Source organism: Halichoerus grypus, chromosome 3 (genome assembly GCF_964656455.1).
Source record: "Halichoerus grypus chromosome 3, mHalGry1.hap1.1, whole genome shotgun sequence".
Classification (NCBI taxonomy): domain Eukaryota; kingdom Metazoa; phylum Chordata; class Mammalia; order Carnivora; family Phocidae; genus Halichoerus; species Halichoerus grypus.
In genome coordinates, this window is record NC_135714.1 from 60,535,473 (window position 1) to 60,562,562 (window position 27,090).

General features: G+C 43.1%; 2 protein-coding genes across 5 annotated transcripts in view; one reads left to right on the forward strand and one right to left on the reverse strand.

The window, feature by feature from the left end:
* The window catches only part of SCARB2 (scavenger receptor class B member 2), a 110,643-nt gene extending 105,090 nt beyond the window's left edge, over positions 1-5,553 (reverse strand). Inside the window, exons 1-3 of the mRNA XM_078068789.1 lie at positions 5,253-5,553; positions 3,614-3,664; positions 1,968-2,023 (exon numbers count right to left, since the gene is read on the reverse strand). Of these exons, the coding sequence (XP_077924915.1) occupies positions 1,968-2,023; positions 3,614-3,664; positions 5,253-5,553 (408 nt within the window). The remainder of the gene's footprint in view (positions 1-1,967; positions 2,024-3,613; positions 3,665-5,252) is intronic.
* Positions 1-27,090, forward strand: part of FAM47E (family with sequence similarity 47 member E) — a 43,190-nt gene that overhangs the window by 3,162 nt on the left and 12,938 nt on the right. For 3 of the 4 annotated variants that reach the window (XR_013446387.1, XM_036102038.2, XM_036102037.2), the window contains exons 1-6: positions 5,509-5,625; positions 9,949-10,318; positions 12,336-12,475; positions 18,274-18,424; positions 20,329-20,529; positions 26,811-26,966. Coding sequence is in view for 3 of the 4 variants with exons in the window: in XM_036102038.2 (XP_035957931.2) it covers positions 5,552-5,625; positions 9,949-10,318; positions 12,336-12,475; positions 18,274-18,424; positions 20,329-20,529; positions 26,811-26,966 (1,092 nt within the window). In the remaining variant the exon portion in view is untranslated. Of the gene's footprint in view, positions 1-5,508; positions 5,626-9,948; positions 10,319-12,335; positions 12,476-18,273; positions 18,425-20,328; positions 20,530-26,810; positions 26,967-27,090 lie in introns of those variants that run through there. The other variant, XM_078068790.1, reaches the window with a different exon arrangement.

The window sequence follows — 27,090 nt, forward strand, 5'->3', positions numbered from 1 at the left end:
TTCCTGAAGAAGAAACTGAGGTATAGAGGCTGCGAGGGACTTGCCCAGCATTATTAAGTGGTGGGGCTGTGATTCAAACCCAGGTTGGTCACCCAAACTAGCCACTATATTATATTGACTCTTTAGCTTGGTTTATGAGTCAACTCTTTTTCTGGGTGACTCAGTGTAGAGCTCTGGGTTATGATCGGATTCCCCCACTAATTGGCTGCATGAGTTCGAGTGATTGTCTTAATCTCCTTATGTCACTAGACATGAGCTTAGTAAGTCTAATGAGTCAATAATGCATTACTGTTTTATTTGAATTGCTTCTTTGGCTTCACAAACTGTGAAAACAAAAATTCAGTTCAACCTAACAAATATTTCTTTAACATCATTATGTACAAATAGAAACAGCCCAAATAAACACTATCAAATATGTTAATTGCTGAAAGGGAGTTAATTATGTTTGGAGGAGCACCAGAATTAATGAGCAAAACACAGTTTAATGTCTCCATTTGTAAAGAGAAGAGCCATGCTCACTTGAAGCTTAATGAAAAACAGATATAATATTGTTTTTAACTGATATTGATTATATTGGGGGCTCTACATATGGTCATTTTTCAAGTACTCCTACAACATTTATGCAAAGAATCTTCCAGAACTTGAATGCTTTTGAACCAAGAAAGGCATACCAACTCTAAAAATACAAGCAAAGGAAAGTAAATCCTAATGTCATGGTTAAATATTTCTTTTCGATTATTGTCATATTTTAATTAAACTATACTGGACGAGAATTCAAGTCCCCCCTAACACACTCCAAATGCTCCTTGTTTCCAATTTTTTAATGCATATAGTGATCATAATCTGAGCCCCACTTGAGAAACAGCCCAGGCTTTAGGCTGTAGTTGACCCTAAAAAGCTATGAAGCAGGATTTTTTTGGAACATTTCTATTCAGTTGTGAGACTCCAAATCATAATCTCTGCTCAGGTCTGAATGCAAATGACAAGAAAATCAGAAGACCTAGAATCCTCTTCAGGCCGGGCTCACATAACATTGCCATGGAATTTCAACAACACCCCTGCATTATCCAGGACTTGTCACTAGCCCTGGCTCCTTGCTTCACCATCTGTCCCATGTGTTTGCTCTTTAACTGCAATCTAACTTGGCTTTGGAGCAGGTATTGTTTCAAACTTTCATAATCCACAATGTGTTCTTTGAAATTACGTCTCAGTGTCACCTTGTAACTATTTCTCTGGCAACATTTTTTTTTCAACTTCAGGTGTAGCCCCTTGGTTAATCTTACTCTTTAATCCATGATGCTCCATTCTCAATTGGGTGTGCAAGGCCCTCTCTTATTCATTCATTCATACATTCCTTTTCTTCTCCATTCTCCACTTCTATTCCTCTGCCTTCTCCATAAGCAACCATTCCTAAGTGTTTGAAGTATATCCTTCTCTCTGTAGGAGTTCTTGTAAAACGTGTATTTTTGTTTTGTGTGCATGCATTTTTAATTTATATAAATCATATTGTAGTAAAAAATCTCACTGTTTCTTTCTTCACCCAGCACTACATTTTCAAAAGTCTAACCATGTTGCTGAATATATGTCTAGACTGTTCCTTCTAACCGATGCCTAGTTATCCATCTTATCCATCTGCATCACAGAAATGGACACACACATCACCCTCAACTCACCGATGCTACTAATAATGCTGTGACAAATATCCTCATACATATGTTCCCTATGGGTGAGAATTCCTCTGGATTCCTATCCCTGCAGGGGAAATGTTGGGTCATAAGGAACATATGTATCAGGGTCCAACCAGGAAGGCAGCAGCCACACTAAGTGAATTAAAACTGAGGGATTTAAATGCAAGAACAGGTTCCAGAGGTGATGGAAGAGCTGAGAGCCAAACAGAGGATATGAGGTAACCCAGAGATTAGTAGCAGGAAAGCCCCTACCACATCCAAACCACAGGAATTACTTACAACTGGAGCCTGAGTCTGATGGGAGTTGGAATCATATCGGGGCTGCCTGGTGGGAGCTGAAAGTGAAGGAAGAAATATATATACACCCTTGGAGACAAAGGGAGAGAGAAAATACCCTGTTCTCCCCCCCCCCCCCCCCCACCTCAGATCTCCTTTCAGTGCCTTCTGCTATTTGAACCCACCCCCAAATGCAGCCTGTAGGTGCCAGGGCCGAGGAGGGACAGGCGGGGGCAAATGAGAGCGCAGACTGTTGTAAACACACCGTTTACTTGGTTTGACTCAGTCCTTTCGATTGCTCTCCATAGTAACAGCACTGGTTCCACTCCTACCAGCAGCAAATCTCTACAACTCATCCACCCTTCACGGCCCATCATTCTCCAAAAAGTAGCAGCTGAGATCTCTTCCAACTTCCTTTGAATGTGTCTAGCCTACTACAGATGCCTCAGGCATCTCCTCAAATCTACCAGCCCGCTGGATCTCAGGGACCCACCCATCCACTGGGCCATAACCTCTCGAGGCCAATTGAAATGATTATAGTTTTCATTTCTGTAAGTTCTTTTTGGTTCTTTTTCAAATCTATCTTTTAAAAAGTTTCTTGTACTTCGCTCATATTTCCAAATCCCTCTATTACTTCCAAAACACATGAAACATGCTTATTTTATGTACGTAAACATATATATTTATACAAAACTAATCTTATTTATGTATATTCTGTATCTGAACATCCCAATACATAAAGTCTCTGTGATCAGATTCTGTTCTTTGTTGTTCCTGCTGTCTCTTAGTCATTGTGCCTTTTTTCCTCGTGGGTTTTATTTTTGTTGGTGAGCTCATGTCCACTGTAAATTTATCTGTAGGAATGCTGTAAGAACTGGCTGGGGGTACAGTGGTCCAGATTCCTTGTAGTCCTGCAGGGATGACTGGTAATATTTTGTAAAGACACCAAAGGTTTCTACCAGTCCAGGACCACTTTATAATTTCTCAGCTTAAAGTTCTGTTGTGTTTGTTGTTCAAATGCTTTTTTTTTTTTTTTTTTCTGGAAAGTACCATGAACTAAGTATTGCTGTGTATGGAGTAGAATGCTACAGAGACAGTAATTAGTCCTTGAGCGGGAAAGATGCAGTAATAGTGTTTGGCAACCCTGTTACGGGTATTTGAGTAATCCTATTGGGAAATAAAGTGGTTACACTACCTGGTAGTAAAGCTAGAAAAGACCCCCAGAACCTCATTATCCTCACTCTTAAATAACATCTACTCATATATGTAACATATTTTACCTTTGTGTTGCAAAAGAGACGGAGAAGAGAGAGAATGAATGAGAGATTCCCTGAGTAATGACTATAATTTGGGTTTAGAATGTGATGAAATAAAGAGAAGTTATTTGTCTCTTACTAGATATGGAGTCAAAGTTACTACATGGAGCAAATAATCAACTTGTGAGGATGCAAAAGTCATGAAACAGGTGGTTCCTTATTAATTCGTGCAACAAACACCAGAAACCAAGACTCAAGCTGACAAGGACCAAGTCTGTTTTATTCCTCATTGCATCCTTAGTGCCGAGAATGACCATAACAGCCAAAATTTGTTGAATGAGTACCTACTGTACGCCAGGCCCAGTACTAGGAGCAAGAGATAAAAACCCTTACCCTCAGTCTTATGAAAAAATCCTACTTCCTCAAAGTAATAGAAGCTTGAATCTGCAAACAAATGAACATGAAAGATATTACCAAAGATAATGAAAACAATGCATCAGACTCCTTATAATCATTACAATTGTCGCTTTCTCCATTAACTGACTCTTAACAACAGCTCTGTGAAGCAGGCAGGGCAAATATTACTACCCTCCCCCACCCCCAACTGAGATAATACTACTGCTCAGCAGTTCCTGAGGGATTCTTAATAGCCAGCACTGTTAAGTGCTTTACATCATTATCTCTTTGATCTGCCAGTAACCCTTATAAGGAGATACTATTATTTCCTCCATTTCAGACTAGAAAATCAATGGAGCTAAAAAACAGTTTGAGTAATTGTGCCCAGGGGTGCCTAATTATTAAATAGCTGAGTCAGGAGTCATCTCAGGTGGTGGGACCCAGGGCTCTACACTGCATGGAAAAGGCAGCTGGACACAGATAGCAAATGAAGATGCTGGAACTAGTGTACCAGCACTCCAGCCAGCTTGAAGGGTTAACTTGCTTCAAGCTTATGCACTCCTTGCTTGCTGACCAAAGTCCCTTGATCTGTAGCAGAACTGACTGTCCTTGAGATTTGCACACCACTGGCCTTGAGGAGTGAAGGACCAAACTTTCCCAGAAGATAAGGTCTGACTACATTAGAAAACAGCGGCCATGGATGCCAGCAAGTCTGTTCAGGGTCATGACGGCAGATGACTAACTGCCTGGGCACCTGCTTCTCCTGCACACAGCGCTCCCCCCCCCCCCTTTTCCCACAGCTTTCCCTTTAAAAATCCTCCAGCTTCACCTGGATGGGAAAGATGGTCTTTGAGACATTAGTCCACCACCTCCCCAAGTTGCTGGCTTCATGCATAAAGCAACCTTTCCTTTCCTCCCACCACCACTTGTCTCTAGATTGTTGACTTTCCAGCCTTGGGCGGCCAAACCTGCCTCAGGAACTGGTTCTGTCCCATAACACTAGTACCAGTCAGAGCAACTTTAATAGTATCCAGACAGTTAACAGATTTCCAAAGGTGAAGCTAATTTATTCCTAGAGAGTTTGAAGACGAGAAGACTCATCTTTAAATGACTAAGAAAATTATCCCATTGTAAAGAAACAATTTAAATACAATTTAACATTTGGGGACAGGAGAATGCTTTGCTGCTCTTTTCCTCTGGAAGCAATGCTTAATATTTAAGTCAGGAACACTCGGAAGTAGTAAGAGAACTTAGCAAAACCCAACACACATTCTCATGCCACCCATACTTCCATGGGCTTCTGCCTATCGGGACCAACTGGATGGGAACTTCACCGCTAGAAGTGGGTCCCGGCAAAAGAATCAATTAACACAAGAGCGGGAAGGGACTCTGGAAATCAGCCGGTGACCAGGTATTAGTACTCAGCCCTCAGTTCGCGGAGGCGGTGAGGCCTAGGGATTTCCAAGACCTCCAAAAAACAGTCCGTGCTAAAAGGCCTTCCTACCACCCGAAATCAGTCTATCCCTTTCCCTCCCTTTTCACTTTTTCTGTTGCTATCAATCCAGCCGCTTCTTCCTTTCCTTCAACAAACCCTTTTCGAAATGGTGGTGAGCAAAACAGGCGTGGTCCAGCCTACCGTAATTTCCGTGGGAGGACGATGCCTTCCCGACAGACCGCCACACAGTTAAACCAAGGACCTGCTCCTTCTCCCTCGGCCCGCCACGGCCCGCCGCCCCTGGCTGCAGCGAAGGCCGGGGCGCGGTGGGGGTGGGGGTGGGGCGGCGCATTCCCGGGGGAAAGCGGGGTGCGCAAGGGGGCGCCTGGGCCGACCGGCGCGAATCTGGCCGGCGCACAGCTCGGCGGTCTCCTAGCGACCCGGGCCGCCGGGAATACACAGCACGGAAGCCCGGCTGTCGTCCCGGAGCGGGGGAGACCATGGCCGAGGCCGGGCGGCTGTGCGGACCGGCGGCGCCCACCCGGTTGCCGGCGGGCGGGACCTGCGGGCCCCGGTAAGCTCCGCGCGCCCGGGGAGGCGCATCGGGTGGGTGCCGCGTGGGGGCGCCTGCACCCCCTGCTTGCTGGGCGGCGGGGGGCAGATGGCCGGGGAGGGCGCGGCTGGAGGTCCCGCCTGCCTTTTCTCCCCACCTCTCTGCACCTAAATGATGATGATTATTATTTTTTAAGATTTTATTTATTTATTTGACACAGAGAGAGACACAGCGAGAGAGGGAACACAAGCAGGGGGAGTGGGAGAGGGAGAAGCAGGCTTTCCGCGGAGCAGGGAGCCCGTTCGGGGCTCGATCCCAGGACCCCGGGATAATGACCTGAGCTGAAGGCAGACGCTTAACGACTGAGCCACCCAAGTGCCCTGGCACCTAAATGATTATAATATAAAATATAAAATAACCAGCGCCCGACGCTCCTGTAGCAAAGCACACTTTTTTTCTGCTCTCCTCACAACCTCCCAGGGGATGTAGATTAACATAGCCATTCCAGATGGGAAACTGAGGGCCACAGAGTCCTCCGTGGAGACTGCCTTAGTCTACCACTCACCCTTCTCCGGGTTAGCCAACTGGATCTGGAGCCTTTGGCCCCCCGGCCTGTGACTGTGGCCAAGCTGGGCCTGTGTCTGGGGGAGAGCCTCAGACACTGGGGTGGTCTGCTGCCATTTTGAATGGTTGGTATCACAGTCACAGGGCAGGAACCCAAGGTTTTTTGTCTTTGTGGATTCCTTGAGCTATTTATGAGAACGGAATTCGGCCCTCTTGGAGGCAACCCCATATGGTGGTAGATTCCAAAGTCTAGATCTAATCACAAAGGTGGGAGTCTAAGGCCAGTTCTCATCTTGCTTGCCTAGCGACCTTAGACAAGTTAGTTGCTCCTTCTGGGCTCAGTTTGCTCAACTGTAACATGGGAACAATAAAATGAATCAGCTTTATAGGATTGTCCTGATGATTAACCGACATACCACACGGAGAGTAGTTACTGGAACATAGTGTATACTGTATACATTTTAGCAATTATGAACCCTCTGGGAATCTTTTTTCCCTACATTTTCAAAGTTTTTGTTTTGAAATAATTATAGACTTACAAGTAGTTGCAAAAATAGTACAGAGGTCCCATGTACCCTTCCCCCAGCTGCTTCCAGTGGTACCATCTTAGGTAACCAGTACTTTACCAAAGCAGGAAATGGGCATTGGCACAATATATTAGTTAGACTGCAGACCTTGCTTGGATTTCACCGGATTTTGCTTGCAGTTGTGTGTGTATAAACTTCTATAAAATTTTGTCACATGTATTCATCAAGACACAAAACAATTTCCTCACCACAAGGGAACTACTTCTTGCAACCCCTTTATCAGCACCCCTTTCCCTACCCCCAACCTTTGGCAACCAATATTGTTCTTCATTTCCATAATTCTGTTCTTTTGGGGATGTTAGATAAATAGAAAAATACAGTATAAAACCTTTTGACATGGGCTTTTTTTCACTCAGCATAAAGCCCTTGAGATCCATCCAAGACACCATATTAGTGGTTTGTTCATTTTTTAAAAAAGATTTATTTATTTATTTATTTATTTATTTATTTATTTATTTATTTGAGAGAGAGAGCATGGGGGGAGGTGCAGAGGGAGAGGGAGAAGCAGACTCCCCACTGAGCAGGGAGCCTGATGTGGGGCTCAGTCCCAGGACCTTGAGATCATGACCTGAGCTGAAGGCAGACACTTAACTGTGCCACCCAGGCGCCCCAGTAGTTTGTTCATTTTTATTGCTGGTGTGGATGTACCACTGTTTGTTTATTCATTTTACCTACTGAAGGACATGCAGGTGTTTCTGGTTTTTGCTGTTGCTATCAACATTTGTATACAGGTTTTTGTACAAACATAAGTTTTCATTTCTTTAGGATAAATGACCAATACTCTTTTGTAATTCTTACAGATGGAGATATCCATCCACATAGCAGATGCTAATGACTGTGAAAATAGTAAATGTTTAGAAAAAAATGTTTTCAGTTTTATTTTCTGGGTCAAGCAAAATTTTTCATAAACTTAACAAATGCAGAGGTAAGTTTATTAGCTACGAGAGGCAAAGCGGGGTAGTGGGAAGCCCTCCTGCTATAGTGGTTGCTTGTTTATCTCTCAGAACTTGGTTTCTTCATTTGGCGGGGAGGAGGTGGACTAGATTTCCTTCAGGTTCTGCCAGCTCTAACATTCTGAGGCTTGAGCTAGCTGCCATACTTACCCCATTTCGAGTGGTATAACTGTCCGTAAGCAAAAATATCAGTCATCAGATTTGATTTCATGAAGTGCTTGGATGTTTGAGTTAGTTGTAAATGTGTAGAAAATAATCTTTGTAAAGATTTCTAATATTATAGAAGGTTACTTGCTAGTAGGTCATGCTGAATGGGTCATCAAATCTTAAGGTTAGATGTAATTTCAACACCCTGCCACTTATCTATTTAAGAGTGATTTGTTCATTTCAAAGAGCAACTTTTTGTATCCTTTCATCTAGATCTTCGCAGTAGAGCTGGTTTAAGACCCCCCCCACCCCAACATGCACATACAGGAAGCAAGATGTTTCTAGGACTCATAAGGAAAGAATAGGGGTTAAACTAGAACCTCTTAAAAATGCTTTGTACTTATAAAGATGAGTGCAACAAGGAGTAGATTTGGTGTAATGAGCCATTACAGATGAAAGGGGCCTGGAGGTGGAAGAGGCTTCAGGAAAAGACACCAATAATATAGAAATATCTGACTAAGGCAGTGATGTATTAAGAGAATGAGTGACCTGCCCTTCAGCTGCTCAGGTTCCAAGTCCTGACTTAGGCAATGGCTGGATGTGTTAGATTATCTAGGAACTGGTCTCATTTTCCTTCCATCAACTGCTTCCATCTCATATTTATACCCTAACAACTCAGTGCAGACAGGGACCTGGTAGGTAAGGAAACTGCGTGAAGCAGGCTGGGTAGAATAAAGCAGTAGGGAGGGGTGGAGACTGTGACTAAGAGAGCATAGGACTTGTCTATAGGGGGCAACCATTATACCAATTGGTGGCTCCATGAAAAGGTGGACCCAGTGTTCCCAGAGAGCCTGATTTTTGTTCTAGATTATGTATGTGAACTTTTTTCTATGTCAGAAGCTCTAGTGTAGTGCTTAAGCACCTTTCTCTGGAGTCACACTACCTGGATTAAAATCCCACCTCTACCACTTATTAGCTGTGGGATCTTTCACAAGTGTTTGTTTTGTTCTCAAACTTCTTTGTGCCTCGATTTCCTTATCTATAAGTGGGAATAATGCCAGTACTCGGTACCTACTTCATTAGATTGTTATGAGATTTATTTATTTAAAAGATTTTTATTTATTTATTTGAGAGAGAATGAGATACAGAGCATGAGAGGGGGGATGGTCAGAGGGAGAAGCAGGTTCCCCTCCTAGCAGGGAACCTGATGCGGAACTCGATCCCGGGACTCCAGGATCATGACCTGAGCCGAAGGCAGTCGCTTAACCAACTGAGCCACCCAGGCGCCCGTAGATTGTTATGAGATTTAGATAAGTTCATACATGTAAAGCATTTAGAACATGCCTATTATATAAGAAGTCCTTGATATATGTTAGCTGTTCTAATTCTTATTCGAACAGAAAAGGGACCAAATGACAGGTTTGTAGGCCCCATGCAGCCCATGGACTGCCAGTTTGAAATCTTTGACCCTCTGAGGTTAAGGGGTTAACTGAGGCCCACAGAGGTTAAATGAAGTGCCAAGGTCATTTGGCTAGTTAGGCACGAATGGTCCCTGGGATGCAGGTTCTTCCCACTGCACTATGGTCTTTTAAAGGATAAGAAAAGGTCCCTGGAGGGGTTGCAACTTGTGACAAGGAGAATGGATAGATGAACCAGGTGGTAATAATGAATTAGATTTACACCTAGTGACATGGATGGGCCTTTATAATATGGTACTTGGCAAATCAGTAAGAAATGGAATAGTACCATTTATGTAAATTAAGAATACATGCACATAAAAGAATGATACAGATATTACAAGGAGTGTACAAGCAAAAAGGTACATTTTAAATCTGTGAGAGGGGTTTTGCCTATGCAGGGGGGCGGCAATTAGAATGGGATGCGGGATAACAGCCTAAGGAAACAGGAGAAGGGCCTTGCATAGGCCAGAGATGATGTGCCGTGAACTAGGAGTCTGATTAGCTCAACCCTCTCCACGGAACCCGTCCTCTCTTACCTCACTTCCTCAAGAAAGGTGGAGGCCAGCCTCCTTACAACCTCTGTCTCCCGCCCCAAGTCCTGTGCTCCATACGACCAGGGATGTTGTCTTCCAGGTACAAGGAGGGTCTACCTTCCAAGTGTTTCACAAAGCACAGGCACAAGCCGACGTGTCCCACCTCCCTGAACAGCCTGCGGTGGACGTTTGTGAAGAAGGGACTGGATGACTTCAGGAGGGGCTGCCCGCCTTGCAAGGGTCTGCTTACTCGGGGTCCTCAGGAGGCCTTTCTCCCCCAGATCCATCACACAGCTCCCCGACCTGCCCCAAAGAAGAGGCAACACAGGCGGCCCAAGGAAACAGCCCTCTTTCCCAAGCTGTCACCAGTGCCGCGAGCACGGAAGGCATTCCTGGCGGACGTTGAAGCCCAGCTGACCCCGCACCCTTTGGCTCTCTGCCCTAATCTGGGGGAAGACATGCCTGTCGAGGTGACCTCCTGACCTAGGGCTGTGGGAGGGCCTTGAAAAGAATTCTCCTTGGATGCGTGGGAGCTCCTTTGAGGGGGTGACATGCTTGCATGGTTGGGGGGACGGGGAACGCCTCCCAGGGTGAGAGTGCTCATGGGGGCTGGCGCAGACTTCCTTTCTCCGCTCCCGGGAAAGACAATGGCAGCAAGGCACTCGCCACTCCCTTTGCTTGCTATGAAGCCACACAACTTATAAAGGTCCAGTAAATCAGAAACATTTGACTTCTTTTCCCCTGAAGGTCTACCAGTCTCCTTTGCTTGGGACTTTTGGAGGGCAGAAACCAAGGGGGGAAATTGTCCGGTCTTGCTTCTGTTACTATAGCCTGGTGTCAGCCGGTGTCCATCGTACTTAACTAATGGCTGGGTAGGCGGCATGGGGGGACCTGAAAAGTCGTGGGGAAAAGTCACTGCATCGTCAGGCTGGGTTTGGAGGGCAGCTCCAGTGTCCTGGGCTGCTTTTGACTCTGAGCGCCATAATCCTTAGCGTCTGGCTCTTTCTTGCGCTTGAATCTCAGGATGGCTTCCATGCCTCCGCACCGGGTCTGTCTTTCAAACAAGAGGGCGGAGGGCGGGGGGATGGGGGTGGTGGGAACAAAGGTTAAAGGGTCCGTGCCAGCTGACTGTATGGGAGTCTAAAAAATTGAGTTTCTTGGTTGGACATTGCGACGGAGAACAAAATCTAGAATACAGTTCTGTTAGATTCGAGGAAAAAGGTGGAATGGATATTGGGCAGGGACCTAACAGTACCTGCTACCCACTCCCCCCAACGTAGTCTGTCCCCTAGGTCAGTCAGCACGGCTGACTTCTCTGCAAAGCCCTTCCAGGGCCCTTTCTTAGGCAGAGTAAAGTCCTCGCCCTGGTCGGAAAGGCCCTGTGCATCCGTCTACTCTCCACCCCACCCCTGCTCCGCTCCCCCTCCAGCCTCACCGCCTACTCCTCTGCTCTCATCTGGCTCCGGCCGCCCTGGCCTCTTGCTGCTCTGTGAACATGAGCAAGCATGTCCAATTCAGATTTCTTTTCCATGCCCGGGACACCTGCCCCTGCGTGTCTGTCTGGCTCACTCCTTCACGCCTTCAGATCCTTGCTCAAATGTCTCATAAAATAACACTTCCCTTCTACCCCCTCCTCTAACCCTCGCTGTGATCTATTTTTCATCGTAGCTCTTACCACCACTGGGCTCAAATGAATGAATAAATGATTAGTGGCAGAAAAGACTGCAGAAAGGACAACTAGAATTTCTGATCATTTATTTTCCACTTGGGGCTTTCCTCCACTGCCTCCTGCAGGCCAGAGCTTCTGAGCCCATGACAAGCAGATTATCTCCACATACCCTCAGATGGCACTTGGGATGGTGGCCCTTATTTCCATGTCTCACCTCCCCAGAGAGGTGTGTTGGCTTCTTTCTGAGGCAGGATCTCTTTTTATGGTAATATGATGGCCACAGGCTGCTCCAGATTTAAATTCTGCCAAGAAAAAGAACACCTCTTTTTGCATGCTTCCAGCAAAATCCCATGGCCTAGTTCCCATGGGTAAAACTTGGGTTATGTGCCTGTTCCTAAACCAGTCACTGGTTCCATTGGACTGGATTGTCCTGACCTGCCTGTGGAGCAAGGTTGGGGTCCCAAAGAAAAATCTAGACACTGTTATGTATGGGAGGAAGAATGGATGCTGGGCAGTCAAAAACTATAGAAACCCTCTAGAGGCACTTGGCTCAATGGGGCAGTGAGGGACTAGGGTAGGCCCAGGGGCACTATTCCGTCTAGAGGAGATCCAACCTCAGCACAACAGCCGCATCCCTAATGTCTAGGTGGGGGACCCTTCCCCACAGCGCCCGGCACAGGACTCGCACAGAGACTGAGGAATGGCATAACCGCTGGAAAAGCAAAGCAAAGGGCATGTTGGTCTGTTCTGTTTTAGAATCAAGGGGCTTTCTTTCTCGGCACTTTTTTCTTCCCTCCAAGGCTGTTTTCTATTTTTAGCTCTTATTAAAGGTGCTGGAAGTGCTGGATCCCGACAGGAAACTGGAGGACACATGGGCTTATTGTCAGGGCGTCAGGAAAAGAAAAAAGGAACCAGCCAAACCTTTAAAAAAGCATTCTACCCAAGTCGACCTAGGACTGTAAGTATTGTTCTTAACCCCTTGTTGGTTCTGTCACCTGATGAAACATTTGAGGACTTACCTTCTCAAAGCTCCTTTTGAATAATTTCTAGAAGCAAAATAACTTAAGTGCCCAAGGAGAAAGGAAAGGAGCCTTGGGTCCTACTGTGAGTAGTGTTTATTTCATAAATGGCTGTGAATTATCCAGCAATAGAGCCAACACAAGTACATGACTCTAGCACAGCTGTTTGGGAAGAGGAAACTGCAGAAAACCTGGTTAATCGGCCCATAATGACTCTTTGAATGATCTATGTCAGAATTCTTTTACTCAACATGATTGGGACCAATAGTTGGTTGGAAAACAAAACAAAACAAAAAGATTAACACAGGGAATCAGAAAAGATGATACTTAAGTACTTAAAACATTTTATTTTATCCTAAAACATAACTGTATATTCACTTGCTCGTCTTTTAGTGTCAAACCTTTTTGGAGTACGTGTCTGCTTGAAGTTCCCAGTCATTGTTTTTGCATAAACCACACCAGTAACGCCACCTTCATTGACCCTTTCCAAAGCACTAAGCTTAATTTTCATAGAAGCCTCCTTCTTTTTTATCACACTCTTGTATTCCCAGTTCACATATTTAATCTGAAATGTTAATGTAATGATAAGTATACTATACAAAAATAGATTTGGGGGGCACCTGGATGGCTCAGTCGGTTAAGCATCTGACTTCAGCTTGGGTTGTGATCCCAAGGGCTGGGATTGAGCCCCATGTAGGGCTCCCTGCTCAGTGGGGAGCCCGCATCTCCCTCTCCGTCTGCCCCTCCCCACCCCGGTCTCTCTCTCTCAAATACATAAATAAAATCTTTAAAAAAATAGTTTTTGGATACAAATTCGACTTGTGAATTTAAATGAGGTCACTGGTGGACCCTCAGGAGTGTGGGTGAAGGAGAGAGCAGCCAATCCACAGCCCCCAGCCCACTTACAGAGGACCCAGGCCCATGGTCAGGGTGTGTGGAAGGGGCCATGTAGAGCTTTTATTAAATTATACATGTTTGCTAAAGTGAGACACAAGGTGACAGGAGCCCAACCATCCTGGCCCCTGAGTGTGCCCCCTCATAAAATTGGGGAGAATAACTGGGCACACTCATCTCAGCTCTGTCCTTCTTCCCCTAGGAAGCAAGATGGCCCATGGGAAACACAAATCCTCTGCTCCTCCCTTCCTGAGGGGAGCCCCACCCTGGCCCAGCACCACTGGGGCCTGCATGGGACAGTCTGCCCATTTCTGGGTTTCAGTTAACAAGTCCTTTTGAACCTAAACCCATGTGCTCCAACATGGCTGCTATCAGCAATAAAGGTGATATTTTGGCTTTCATCTTTGCTCTTTACATTATTTTGCTCAGAACCTGGGTGGGGAAGAGGGAGGAGTGTTATAAGCAGGGATACCCTTGGAGACCGCAACAGTGTGGGTCACTGTGGCCCTATGAGCATCTTTGAATTTTTTGATCCTCAGTGAACTGTTAGCTAGTTCTCTTTATGCAAAACAAAGCAAAAGAAAACAAAACAACAGTACTTACTGAGTACCTGCTATGGGTCATAGACAATGTTAGGTTCTGAGGATATAGTGGTAAACGGATTAGGACCCTGTCCTCATGGTGATTGCAGCGTGGTGTGGAAGGGAGCAGTGAGTACTTAGAGAAGGTATGCATCTTAGTTCACAAAGCCATATGTTTATAAAATACCACTTCTCTCTCTCTCTTTCTATTTATATCTGACTCCAAGCCCTCATCCCGCTGAGCAGCAAACCAATCATGGTCATTATTTGTACTATAAGAAAGCGGGATGGGTCCCCAATAATTGCAGGACTGATCTTTAACTTCTTTCTGGTCTTTGGGACTCTTCTCTCCATTCTTGCTGTTTGTGGTACACTCTGTTCACCCACCTGTCTCTTCTCACGTCACCCACAATATCTAGCATAATTGCTGCAATCAGCTTGGGCTTCTACACAATGTATGTTCTGCCTTTAACCATAGGCAGTTTTCCTGAAAAAATCAACCCTGAAAAAATCTCCAGGGCAAGGAATTCAAAACAAATGTGTTATCTACTTAAAAGGAGGGAAGATAATAGTATAGAGGAAGTGAACAAAACTAGTATCTTAATAAATTATCATCACAAAGTGAATGTATAATTACATAATGGCAAGTTTTTCAGCATAGCCTTAGCACGTTCTGTTAGCATATTCTTATACAGCGGCTGCTGTACAAAGTAACATGAATTTGGTGGCTTAAAACCACAGAAATTTATTATCTCACAGTTCTGGAGGCCAGAGTCCAAAATCAGTATTACCGTGCTGAAATCAAAGTATCAGCGGGGCCATGTTCCTTCCAGAGGCTCTAGGGAAGAATGCACTCCTTGCTTCTTCGAGCTTCTGGTGGCTACTGTGGCCATGGCTGTGGCCACATCACTCCAGTCTTCATGGTCAACATCTTCAAATCTGTCTGCTCTGTCTTCACATCCCCTTCTCCTCTGTGTGTGTGTGTGTGTGTGTGTGTGTGTGTGTGTGTCAAATCTCCCTGTGCCCCTCTTACAAGGACACTCATGGTGGCATTTAGGACCCACCCAGATAATCCAAGATAATCTCCCCATCTCAAGCTCCTTAAATTAATCATATCTATAGAGATGATTTTTCCAAGTAAAGTAACATTTACAGGTTCCAAGGATTAGCACCTGATCTCTTTGGGGGTCATTATCAGCCTACCACAGCATGAGGTAATATCTCTTCAAAACAACTTTCATTGAGCTCAGAGTCTTTCCTTTCCTTTAGAGCAAAACTCCATGAAAGTGGAGTCCATACTCACTTCCTCTTCTTTCTTTAACTCACCAGCACTCCAATGGATCTGCCCTTGGTCACGGTTGCCATTGACTTCTATGTCACCTAGTCCGTTCTCAGTGATCATCGTTCTTGATGGGCCAGTAGCAGTTGACACAATTGATGATGTCCTCTTTCTTGAAACGCTTTTGTTCACCTGGCCTCTGGAACACCCCCCATTCTTGCTTCTCCTCCTCCTTCAATGACTTCTCCCCAGTCTTTGTTTGCTGGTCCCTCCTCATTTTCCTTTTAACCTTGAAGTGCATCAGTCTTGGACATCTACCGAGGTGACCTCATCCTGCCCATTTTATATGGATGTTCAACATTTGCCCTTGGATGTACACTTGCCATCTCAAACTCAACAAGTCCACACTGAACTCTTGATTTCTTCCCCAAGCCTACTCACCCTTCTGTCTTTTCCAGATCAGTAAATAGCAACTTCATTCTTCCAGTTACTTTTGAAACTGCCAACAAATCTTAATGGCTTTATCTCTGAAATATATCCGGACTCTCACCTACTGTATGACTGTCACTCTGTTCCAAGATAACACCATCTCTTGCCTGAATTATTGCCATAGTCTACTAAGTGGTCTCATGGCCTCCACCCAACGTAGCCCCTCTCCCTGCCCCAGTCTATTTGTCACGCAGTAGTTAAAATGATTCTTTTAAAAAGTTACATCAGCCTCATTCCTGTGCTCAAAATTCTCCAGTTAAGGTACACATAGGGAATGTAGTCAATGGTATTGTAATAGCCTCATAGGGTAACAGATGGCAGCTACATCTGTGGTGAGCACAGTGTAACATATAGACCTGTTGGATCACTAAGTTGTACACCTGAAACTAATGTGACATGATCATGTGTCAAGTATACTTCAATTTAAAAAAATGTGCTGCAGGATACATATGATGACAATAAATGCTATGTTTTTTATTTTAAAAAATTCTCCAATTGCTTGCTTATTCAGAGTAAAATCCAAAGTCTTACAGTTGCCTCTAAAGTCTCTTATGATCAGGCCCCATTACCCGTCAGGCTTCACCCTCCTCTCCTCTGTCCTCCAGTCACACGAGCCTCTCTGCTGCTCCTCGTCCACTCTCAGCACGCTCATGCCTTGGGACCTTTGTACATGTTCTTCTTTTCTGCCTGGTGTCTGCAGTTTGATTCTGCATGGTGTGATCCACTTCTTCTTTTGGGTCTCTGCTCAACTATCACTTTGGTAGCGAGGCCTTCTCTGTAGAAATAAAAAGTCCCCTGTCATCACTATCCATCCCTCCTGCCCTCTTTTATTTTTCTTTATATCACTTGCAATCACCTGGCATAAGCTTACCTCTTTCCTATCTGTCTCAATCTTAAGTTCTATGAGAACAGGGTTTAAACTTTATTTACAGCTGAATCCTAATGCCTGGAGCTGTGCCTCGTACTTAGTTGGTGTTTAATAAATGTTTGTTGAATGAATGGATGGATGAATTAATATATGGGTGCTACAAATAAAAGGAAGTAGGGGTTCCGGGGACAGCCCGGGAATATCTCCCTGAGGAAGGGATATGTATGTTGGAACATAAGGGGGATGAGGGAATGCAGAAGGCATTGCAGTCAGATGGTACAACATGTGCAAAGGCCCTGTGGCTGAAGGGAGCATGATGAATTCACGGAACTGAGAGAAGGCCATGATGACTGGAGCTCAGAGAGTAAGGGAGGATGGTAATGCCAGAAGCATCAGGAGATACAGGCAAGGATCAGGCCATGAAGAGCCTTGGAAACTGAGTTAAGACTTAGGTCTTTAATGGGAGAGTAATAAGCTATTGAACACAAAAACTTGTACCTGAATGTTCATAGCAGCACTATGCATAATAGCCCAGATGTCCACTAACTGATGATTGATAAACAAAATGTGGTCCATTCAGAAAATGTAACTTAGTCATAAAAAGGAGTAAACCACTGATACATGCTATAGCATGTATGAACCTTGAAATGTGATACTAAGTGAAGGAAGCCCGACACAAAATGCCATATATTATAAGGTTCCATTCAGATAAAATGTTTAGAATAGGCAAGTCCATAGAGACAGAATGTAGATTACTGGTTTTCAAGAGCAGAGAGAATGGGGGAAATGAAGAGTGACTGTCAGTGGTTATGGAGGTGCTTTTTGGGGATAATGCAGATGTTCCAGAATTAGATAATAGTAGTGGTTACATAACTTTGTAAATGTATGGAAGCCACTGAGTTGTACACCTTGAAATGGTAAATATTATAGTATGTGAATTATATCTCAATTTAAAAAGAAGCTATTGAGAGGTTTAATTGAGGGTGAAGGGTGGCCTCATTTGCTATGACCAGATTTATATTTTGAAATTGACTGTTTTAGCTTCCGTGCTGAGAATGGATTAGGTGTTGGGGGTTGGGGCCCCAGCCTGAGAAGATCAGAGACACCAGTGAGGAGCATTTGTAACAGTCCAGAGATAGAGACAGAGTTAAAACCTACCAGATTTGTTAATGGGCTGGATTTTAGGGATGAGAGAGAGAGAAGTCAAGGACATCTCCTGCTTGTCAAGATTGCCTATGGCTTTAGCAGACTCCAAGCACAGTAATTTGGCACATATCTTAATAAATGGTACTCATAATTTCAAAAACTCAACTTATACTGGAAAATGCTATATACATTTTAATTATTATAACTAATCATGATATACTTGCCTTTATGATATGGATGAGAATGTGATTTTGGAAAATTAACGTCTACCTTGTATGAGCTTGTGAGAGACTTTAGAAATGCATGCATTACCCTCTTCTTCCCTCAAGATAGTGTTTGAACGTGGATCACTACGTCAAAAACTAATGATGTATGGTGACTAACATAACATAATAATAATAAAAAAAAGATAGTGTTTGAAATCTACTTGGATTCATGGTGTCTCATCTTGTAAGTCTTTGATGATCTCATTATCCTTAGTCCCAAGAAGACTCCCGTGTCACATCCAGGTCAATGGCTTTATGAAGAAAAGAAGCCAAGCGAAACAGATTTGCTCCATAAAGATGGTCCTCTTTGTTATGAAAATGTGCGCAAAGGAGTTAGGGACTTCTGCAACTGGGCTACTACTTTTGTAAGTTAGTAGTATTACTTACAACCTACTTTTTAAAGTCAAGCTCAGAGTTGCTATTATTAAAAAACAATGTTAGGATATGATCTAAGTCAAATAAAGTCATAAAGGAATTATGATTCTTCCACCATTTATGATTACAAATGTTTCCTGTAGATGATGTTTCTGGAAAGTTTGCAAGCTTGCAGCCTATTTGAGTGTTTATTGTTTATATGTCACATTGCTGTTGTTTCTTTCTTTCTTTTTAGTGGCTCTTTTTCTTTGCCATCTTTATTGAGATGTAACTGACATAACATTGTGTAAGCTTAAGGTGTACAATGTGATAATTATATATATATATGTATATTGCATATAATATATTGCATATAATATATATATGTATATTGCAAAATGATTGCCACAATAGGATTAGTTAACACATCCATCACCTCACATAATTACCTTTTTTGAGTGTGGTGAGAACACTTAGGATCTACTCTCTTAGCAACTTTCAAGTATAAATACAGTTTTATTAACTATAGTCACCATGCTGTACATTAGATTCCCAGAACTTAGTCATCTTGTAACTGAAAGTTTATATATTTTGGCCAATAACTACTCATTTCCCCCACCCTCTTGTTTCACATTTTTATTTTCCATTTCAATGTCCTTTTTTCTCTTTGTCCTTTACTCCTTCAATTCATTTTTCTCAGTAATATTTATCTGTAAGTACTCAGACAGCTATGTTTAACCACAACCTTCACAAAAGGTATTTCTGACATGAGTAGACTTTTGTTAGTTCTTAAAATCTTTCCTTGCCCTCCTTTCAAGAATCCATTTAAATACCTATTTGTGTTCTCGAGTCCCTGTAGATGTCTAATTCCTTAGGTTTTTCCTGGATTTAAGACCCACTAGGATTTGTAATCTTCCTCCCCCATTTTTTGAAAACATTAGTCAGTTCTGTCCAATATATTATTTAGGACTATTTCATTGGAAAGTGACCGAACTATAATTCAGACTGGATTAGGGAGGTAAGGGAACCATCCAGAGGTCCTAGGAACCTCATCTAGGGGTTAAATCTAGGGGTTAAAATGTTGTTTTGTGTTCTCTCTGTCTCTTGGCTGCTCTTCTCTATCTGAATCCATTTATCTGACTCCAGTTTCAGGTGTGCAACTTAGTGATTTTCCAATTCTATACATTATGCTACGTTCACTGCAAGTGTAGTTACTATCTGTCACCACTTAACACTATTACAATACCATTGATTGTATTCCTATGGTGTACCTTTTATCCCCATGACTTATTTATTCCATAACTAGAAACCTTTACCTCCCACTCCCTTTCACCCATTGCACCCATTCCCCCACCCCTCTCCCTTCTGACAACCACCAGTTTGTTCTCTATATTTATGAATCTGTTTCCATTTTCTTGTTTGTTTGTTCATTTGTTTTGTTTTTTAGATTCCACATATAGGTGAAGTCATGTGGTATTTGTCTTTCTCTGTCTTATTTCATTTAGCATAATACCCTTTGGTCTATCCATGTTGTCACAAATGGCAAGACCTCATTCTTTTTTTATGGCTGAGTAATATTCCTGTGTGTGTGTGTGTGTGTGTGTGTGTGTGTATGTGTGTGTGTACCACATCTTTATGCACTCAGAAGTTTGTTTAGGATTAAACAGACTGAATTTTTCTCAGCCCATTAATTCCCTCAGGGACTCACTGCTTCTGGCTGGTCCTAAGTTGTTCCTTAATACACTGACAAAGTTCTCCAGAACCCCAATACTTCTTGTCCCCAATGAATGCTGTCTGAGCATTTTCTACCTCTCCTCCAAACTACCTCTTCTCTAGCCATAGTCAAATGCCTCCTTTAGATTAAAGAAGAATTTCACCATTTGTCCTTGATTCATGCAATGTGATATTCTTCCAGGGAAGTTCAAACATTGATGAAGAGTTCATCCTGAAACAGTTTGACATTGACTATCAGAGCAAACCAAGCCATGATGTGCTCCACACGATAAGACTCAACCAGCCTCCTCTAGAGCTAAAGAAGAGAGTGGGGTTAAAGAAACTGCAGGAGCCACAGTTTTTCCAGAAACTAGACTGTGAGCAGAAACACCAGAAACCACAGGTAATTGCCGAAAGAGGAGAAGACTGAAAATTAAAGAAAATTAAGTTGGATTAAAATCTTAAATGTTCTTGAATTCTGGTATTTCAGGAGGGGGGGGGCACTGGCCTTTTTCAGTAGAGTTCTTGAATTTTTTTTGGTGTTTAATAAATATTTGTTAAATCAATGAATATTTAATATACATAATAAAGCTAGTTATATAAACAAGGCATGCCATTCAGCATTATTTTTTTAAGATTTTATTTTTTATTTGAGAGAGAGCATGAGAGAGAGAGCACAAGCAGGGGGAAGGGGCAGAGGGAGAAGCAGGCTCCCCGATGAGCAGGGAGCCCCATGTGAGGCTCGATCCCAGGACCCTGGGATCATGACCTGAGCCAAAGGCAGACGCTCAACTGACTCAGCCACCCAGGCACCCCCAGCATTATTGTTAATATCTGAATATTCATTGTTTTCTCTATGTGTTTATATGTTGAAATCCTCTCTATGTGTTTTATATGTTGAAATTCTAACAGTTGATGGAAATATACATGAAAGTTTATTATTCCAAGAGTTAAATGCTGCAGTTAATGATCATTAACGTTGTTTATTCTTTGTCCAAAGAATTCATGAATTTTGGGGGGAGTCTTGTTGACCACATTCTTGAGCACATGCTTGCCAATTATTAACAAATTGCTCAGTTTTTCAATACCACTTGCCCGTGAAGATAGAAGAACAAGGAAACAGAGGAGAAAAAACAAGCTGTGTTCCAAAGGGAAGTAGAATGGACTTTTAAGTGCTTTTCTACTTTTCTATATGACGTACAGCTGCAAATACATATGCACACAAATCAAATTGTATCAGTCCAACAACAGATTGTTTTTAAAGATTTTATTTATTTATTTATTTACATACTTACTTATTTGAGAGAGAGAGAGAAAGCAGGAGGGAGAGAGAATCTGAAGCAGACTCTGCTGGGCACAGAGCCTGACATGGGGCTCGATCCCACGGCCCTGAGATCATGACCTGAGCCAAAACCAAGAGTCAGAAGCTCAACCAACTGGGCCACCCAGGTGCCCCAAGTCCAACAACAGATTTAAGTACCTAAGTGGTGGTCTGGGGTGGGTGTGGGTGTGAGGAAGTTCCTTTCTCTGAAAGTGAAAAACAATATATTATCTCTACCCTCTGTCTTTTACATGTGATCTTTGGTACTATATTTCTAACATTTAAACATAGTAACTTTGTCCTTTATATTTGAACACAATGGACTGACCTGTTTTTACATATGTGATGTTTTCCATCCTTGGCTCTGTTGCATAAGGTTTATGAAAACTATGCTTTCCAAAACTAATATCAGCACTTAAAATTTTCCATTTGCTCCTCATCTTTCTAAAGTGTAAAATGCACAGTGATGTTGGACAGGCAGATTATGTCCATCACACCCAAAGCCTGAACCACAGCTCGCCCTGAATCTGGGCTGAATCAAATTGCTCAATTCCCTGTATGTACAAATCATTGCACAACTGCTGCTTTATAAGCCCTGGTGGTTATTGCCAAAACTGACCTTTTGACTGGCAGACAGAGGGTCACTATGTGAAAGTTCAAATACATTTCCATATGGTGTCATTTCCCTTCTGCCTGTAGGACCGCCTTTAACCCTGCTTCTAGTAATGATTTGCCGGTGATTAACTCCTTCAGCTTTTGTATGTCTGAAAATATCCTTATTCTGCCTTCATTTTTAAAGCTATTGTTGTGGGTATAGAATTCTAGGCTCACAGTGTTTTGTTTGTTTTCAGTACTTTAAAGATGGTATTCCACTGTCTTCTTGGTTGTATTGTTTCTGATGAGAAATCTTAAGCCTTCCTCATCTATGTTTTTCTGGATGTGTGTTTTCCCTGGGCTCCTTTAAAGATGTTTTCTTTGTCACTGCTTGTGAGTCCTGTGATTATTATATACACCTTGTGCCTGTGGGTTGCTGAGCCTCTTTGATCCACGGGTTTATAAGTTTTCATCAGATTTGGAAAATTTTGATCATTATTTCTTCAAAAATGTTGTTGTCTCTCCCCCTCCCTGCTCCGAGGACGCCCATTACATGTAATTAGGCTGCATGGGGTTGTCTCACAGCTCACTGCTGCTCTGTTCAGTTTGGGATTGTTTTTTCCTCTCTGTGCTATGATTGCTGTGCTTACAGGTTCTAATCTGTTCTTTATGCAACGTCTAATCAGCCATCGATCCCTCTAGGGTATTTTTCATCAATTATATACATTATAATTTTCATTTCAAAAAGTTTGACTTGAGGGGCGCCTGGGTGGCTCAGTCAGTTAAGCGTCTGCCTTCGGCTCAGGTCATGATCCCAGGGTCCTGGGATCGAGCCCCGCATCGGGCTCCCTGCTCTGCGGGAGGCCTGCTTCTCCCTCTGCCTCTGACCCTCCTCCCCCCACCACCCCACGCTCATGCTCTCTCTCTCTGAAATAAAGAAAGAAAATCTTTAAAAACAAAAAAAAAGTTTGACTTGAGTATTTAAAAAATATTTCCATGTCTCTCATATGAAATACAGTTATAATAACTGTTTTTGATGTTCGTGTCTGCTCGTTCTAACATCTGTACCAGTTCCGTGTAAGTTTCCATTAATTGATTTGTCTCTTCGTTATGGATCATGTCTTCTTGCCTCTCTTCATGCCTGGTGATTTTTTAGTGGAGGCCAGACACTGTGGAGTTTACCTTTGGGGGCAGGGTATTTGTGTATTCCTGTAAATTTGAGTTTTGTTCTGGGATGTAGTTAAACTTACTTGGAAAAGTTTGATCCTTTTGGGTCAGCTCTTAAAATTTGTTACGAAGGACTGAAGGAATGTTCAGTCTATGGCTAATTCTCTACTACTGGGACAAGACCCTTCAGTTTATTGTACCCAGTGTCCTGTGAGTCTTCAGAGTTCTCAGAAGGGAACAGGCACTGTCCCTGGCCCTGTGTACGTGCTGGGCCCTGTTGCTTCTAATGCTTTTGGGTGGTTCTTTCCCTAACCTGAGGCAGTTTCCTCTCATACACGTGCTGAGGGGGACGCGGGCAAACCGCTGGGTGCCCTCTCTATGCACTTGTCTCCTGTTACTTCTTGCTGCCAGCTTGCCCTGCCTTGGTCTGGTCTCTCAGTTCTGTCTCCTGAACTCGGAGAGTCCGCTGGTCTCCTCCTGAGTGTCTCCCTGCTCTGTGGCCTGGAAAGTCTCTCAAGACAGTGAACTGGGGGGCGCCTGGGTGGCTCAGTCATTAAGCGTCTGCCTTCGGCTCAGGTCATGGCCTCAGGGTCCTGGGATCGAGCCCCACATCGGGCTCCCTGCTCCGCGGGAAGCCTGCTTCTCCCTCTCCCACTCCCCCTGTTTGTGTTCCCTCTTTCGCCGTGTCTCTCTCTGTCAAATAAATAAATAAATAAAATCTTTAAAAAAAAAAAAAAAGGACAGTGAACTGGGGCCGGCGCCTGGGCAGCTCAGTCAGTTGGGCATCTGGCTTTGGCTCAGGTCATGATCTCGGGGTGCTGGGATCGAGCCCCATGTCAGGCTCTCTGCTCAGCAGGGAGTCTGCTTCTCCCTCTCACTTTCCCTCTGTGTTCTCTCTCTATGGCTCAAATAAATAAAATCTTTAAAAAATTTTTTTAATTTAAATAAAAATAAATTTTATTTATTTATTTGAGAGACAGAGATAGTGACAGAGAGCACATCCTACTTGTTATTTGATGTCTAGTGTCTTATAAACCATTATATGTGTGTGTATATTTATATTATATTTATATTTATACTTATTTCAACTTTTTGGCTGCTGCATGTGGGACGGTAAATCTGATCCCTATTCCAGAAGTGGAAATCCCCATCTTTATTTTTATCCCACATACTCTTGGGCCTGCTACATTGCTCTTTGGTCTTCTTTAAAACTCTGAGCTTTCCCTCAACCTTACCTGTGCTCATAATATTCTCTCTGCCTGAAGTGCCCCTCTTCCCATGTCTACCTTCTCGTATCTTCCTCTAGACCCAGGTCATATGCCAGTTTTTCCATGGAGATTTTTCAGGTCCCTTGGTTGCCATTAATTCATTCGTACTTCTAATCTCTCCCAGCAGTCTGTGTCCTTACTGCAGCATACCTCTCTTTGCCCTGTATATTCCTTCATCCATTTGTCTATGCAATCCTTCAACAAACATTTCTGATTTTCTACTGCTATGTGCCAAAAAGTGCTGGGAACAAATAAAGGAGCAGAGACAAAGGCTTGTTTCCTGCACTTAAGGAGCTTACAGCTAGTTGGGTCAACAGGTAAACGATTAACTATAATGAAATGATGTCATGGTTCATAGAGACCTAGGAAGAAGTAATCAATTCCACCAAGCACGGGGTGAGGGTGGGTTCAGTGAAGGCCTCACAGAAGAAATTATGTTTGTACTGAGTCTTGAAAGATTACTAGTCACCGTAACATATTTCAGAACTCAGATCTGTAGTGTAACAGTAGTATAGATTTCATCCCCTCCTTTTTTTTCTCCTTCTCTTTCCTTCCACTCCCCCTGCTTGTGCGCTCATTCTTTCTCTGTCTGACAAATAAATAAGTGAAATCTTTTTTTTAAAGATTTTATTTATTTATTTGACAGAGAGAGAGAGATACAAGTAAACAGACAGGCAGGCAGGCAGAGGCAGAGGGAGAAGCAGGCTTCCTGCTGAGCAGGGAGCCCGATGTGGGGCTCGATCCCAGGACCCTGGGATCATGACCTGAGCCGAAGGCAGACGCTTAACCGACTGAGCCACCCAGGTATCCCAATAAGTGAAATCTTTTTTAAAAAGTTAAAAAAAAAAAATAAACATCCTACAATGCTTAGGAGAGCACCCTCCCTGACCCCCCAACAAAGGATTATCCAGCTCAAAGTATCAATAATGCCAAGTTAAACAATCAATTTTAATTCAACAAATATTATTGAGCACCTATTATGTCCAAAATATTGTTCTAGATGCCAGAAGGTCGTATCCAGGAACAATCTCTGAAGCTTACATTTTAGAGGATGAAAGGAGAGACAAGCCATCGGAAGACTATATAGCATATCAAATGGTGATATGTACTGTTAAGAAAAGTGAGGCAGGGAAGGAAAACAAGGAGTGTTGTGAGGTGGTTACAATTTTTAAACAGTATTCTTGAAATGGAGGGATCAAGATGCTGAATTCAGCTCTGAGAAGGGCTCACTCCCCACCCCCCCACTCTGCTCTGTCCCATCCTCTCTGCTTTAGATAAGGAATATCTGACTTGACTCTAGAATGACCCACACATTCTGCCTCAGGTTTAAATGTGAGTGAGAAGAGAGAGGGGCAGAGTCTTTGTGGTTTCATATCTTTGCCTTGCTGAGTGTGTGGGCATGATATCCACGCTATCAGGCTATGATCCAACAGATCTCTTTACGACCTTCATTCGCTACTGAGGAATGGGAGAAAGAAAGGAATGACATTTATTCTTCCTTCTCTTTCTCTCTTCCAACTGGAGGCAAGAGATGAGTGTTGGAGAGCATAGTTGTTGTTGTTGCTGTTGCTGGAGAGCATTTTGATCGTAAGTAGTGTAGCATTTACAAGGCTGAACACAGTGCTGGGCTCATAGTAAGTCTATAGCTCATTATTTTGGTTGACTGAGTATTGGTGTTTTTTTGAGATTTATTTATTTTAGAGAGAGACAGAGAGATGGGGACCATTGCGAGCAGGGGGAGGGGCAGAGGAAGACGAAGAGGGAGAGAAGCAGACTCCCCACTGAGCGATGAGCCTGACATGGGGCTCGATCCCAGGACCCTGAGATCATGACCAGAGCTGAAATCAAGAGTCAGATGCTTAACCGACTGAGCCACGCAGGCGCCCCGGTTGGCTCAGTATTGTTTAAGGTCATTATCCTTCAGTGAAATATGTGATTTTTATATGATTTCTAGCTGCTTTACATAACTTCCTCCTTTAATCTTTACTACAACCCTATGGAGTGGATACTATTATCTCCATTTTACAGATGAAGAATTAAATAATTTGCCCGTGGACTCATAGCTACTAAGTAGGGGAGGCTGGTTTTGAATCCATGTTTGTCTAAGTCCAAAGGCCATACTTAACCATCACATTATTTTCTCGTTCATGAACTTTTCAAGGTACCTTTGTAAACCAAAGCATACTGAAACTTCATAAAATATTTTGGCAAGGATCAATCATAAACTAAATAAAATAAAATAAATGCTACTGCTTTCATAAGCTAAATCTTCAACTTATTGAAATGACAAGCATAAAAAACAAATGAAATTGGGAATAATGTTATTTTCTGTAGAATCCTCATAAACCAAAGTGTGTGAAGATGAGGTATGGAGCATGGTATCTGAACACCAAGTTGTGGAAAAAGCAAAGAGCAGATGAACCTTTGGTTGACCCCAAGGTCTCATGTAAAGCTCAAGATGACAGTTTTAAAAAGGAGCTGCAGGAACAGGTATGTGTATATGCTGAGATTTGATCATCTGATCTAAAGATTATCACAGCGTACCTGGTACTTCAGATTGAAGCCAGTCTTTGGGTGAAACATAAGCTCCAGAAAGTCTTCCAGCTTGCATGTT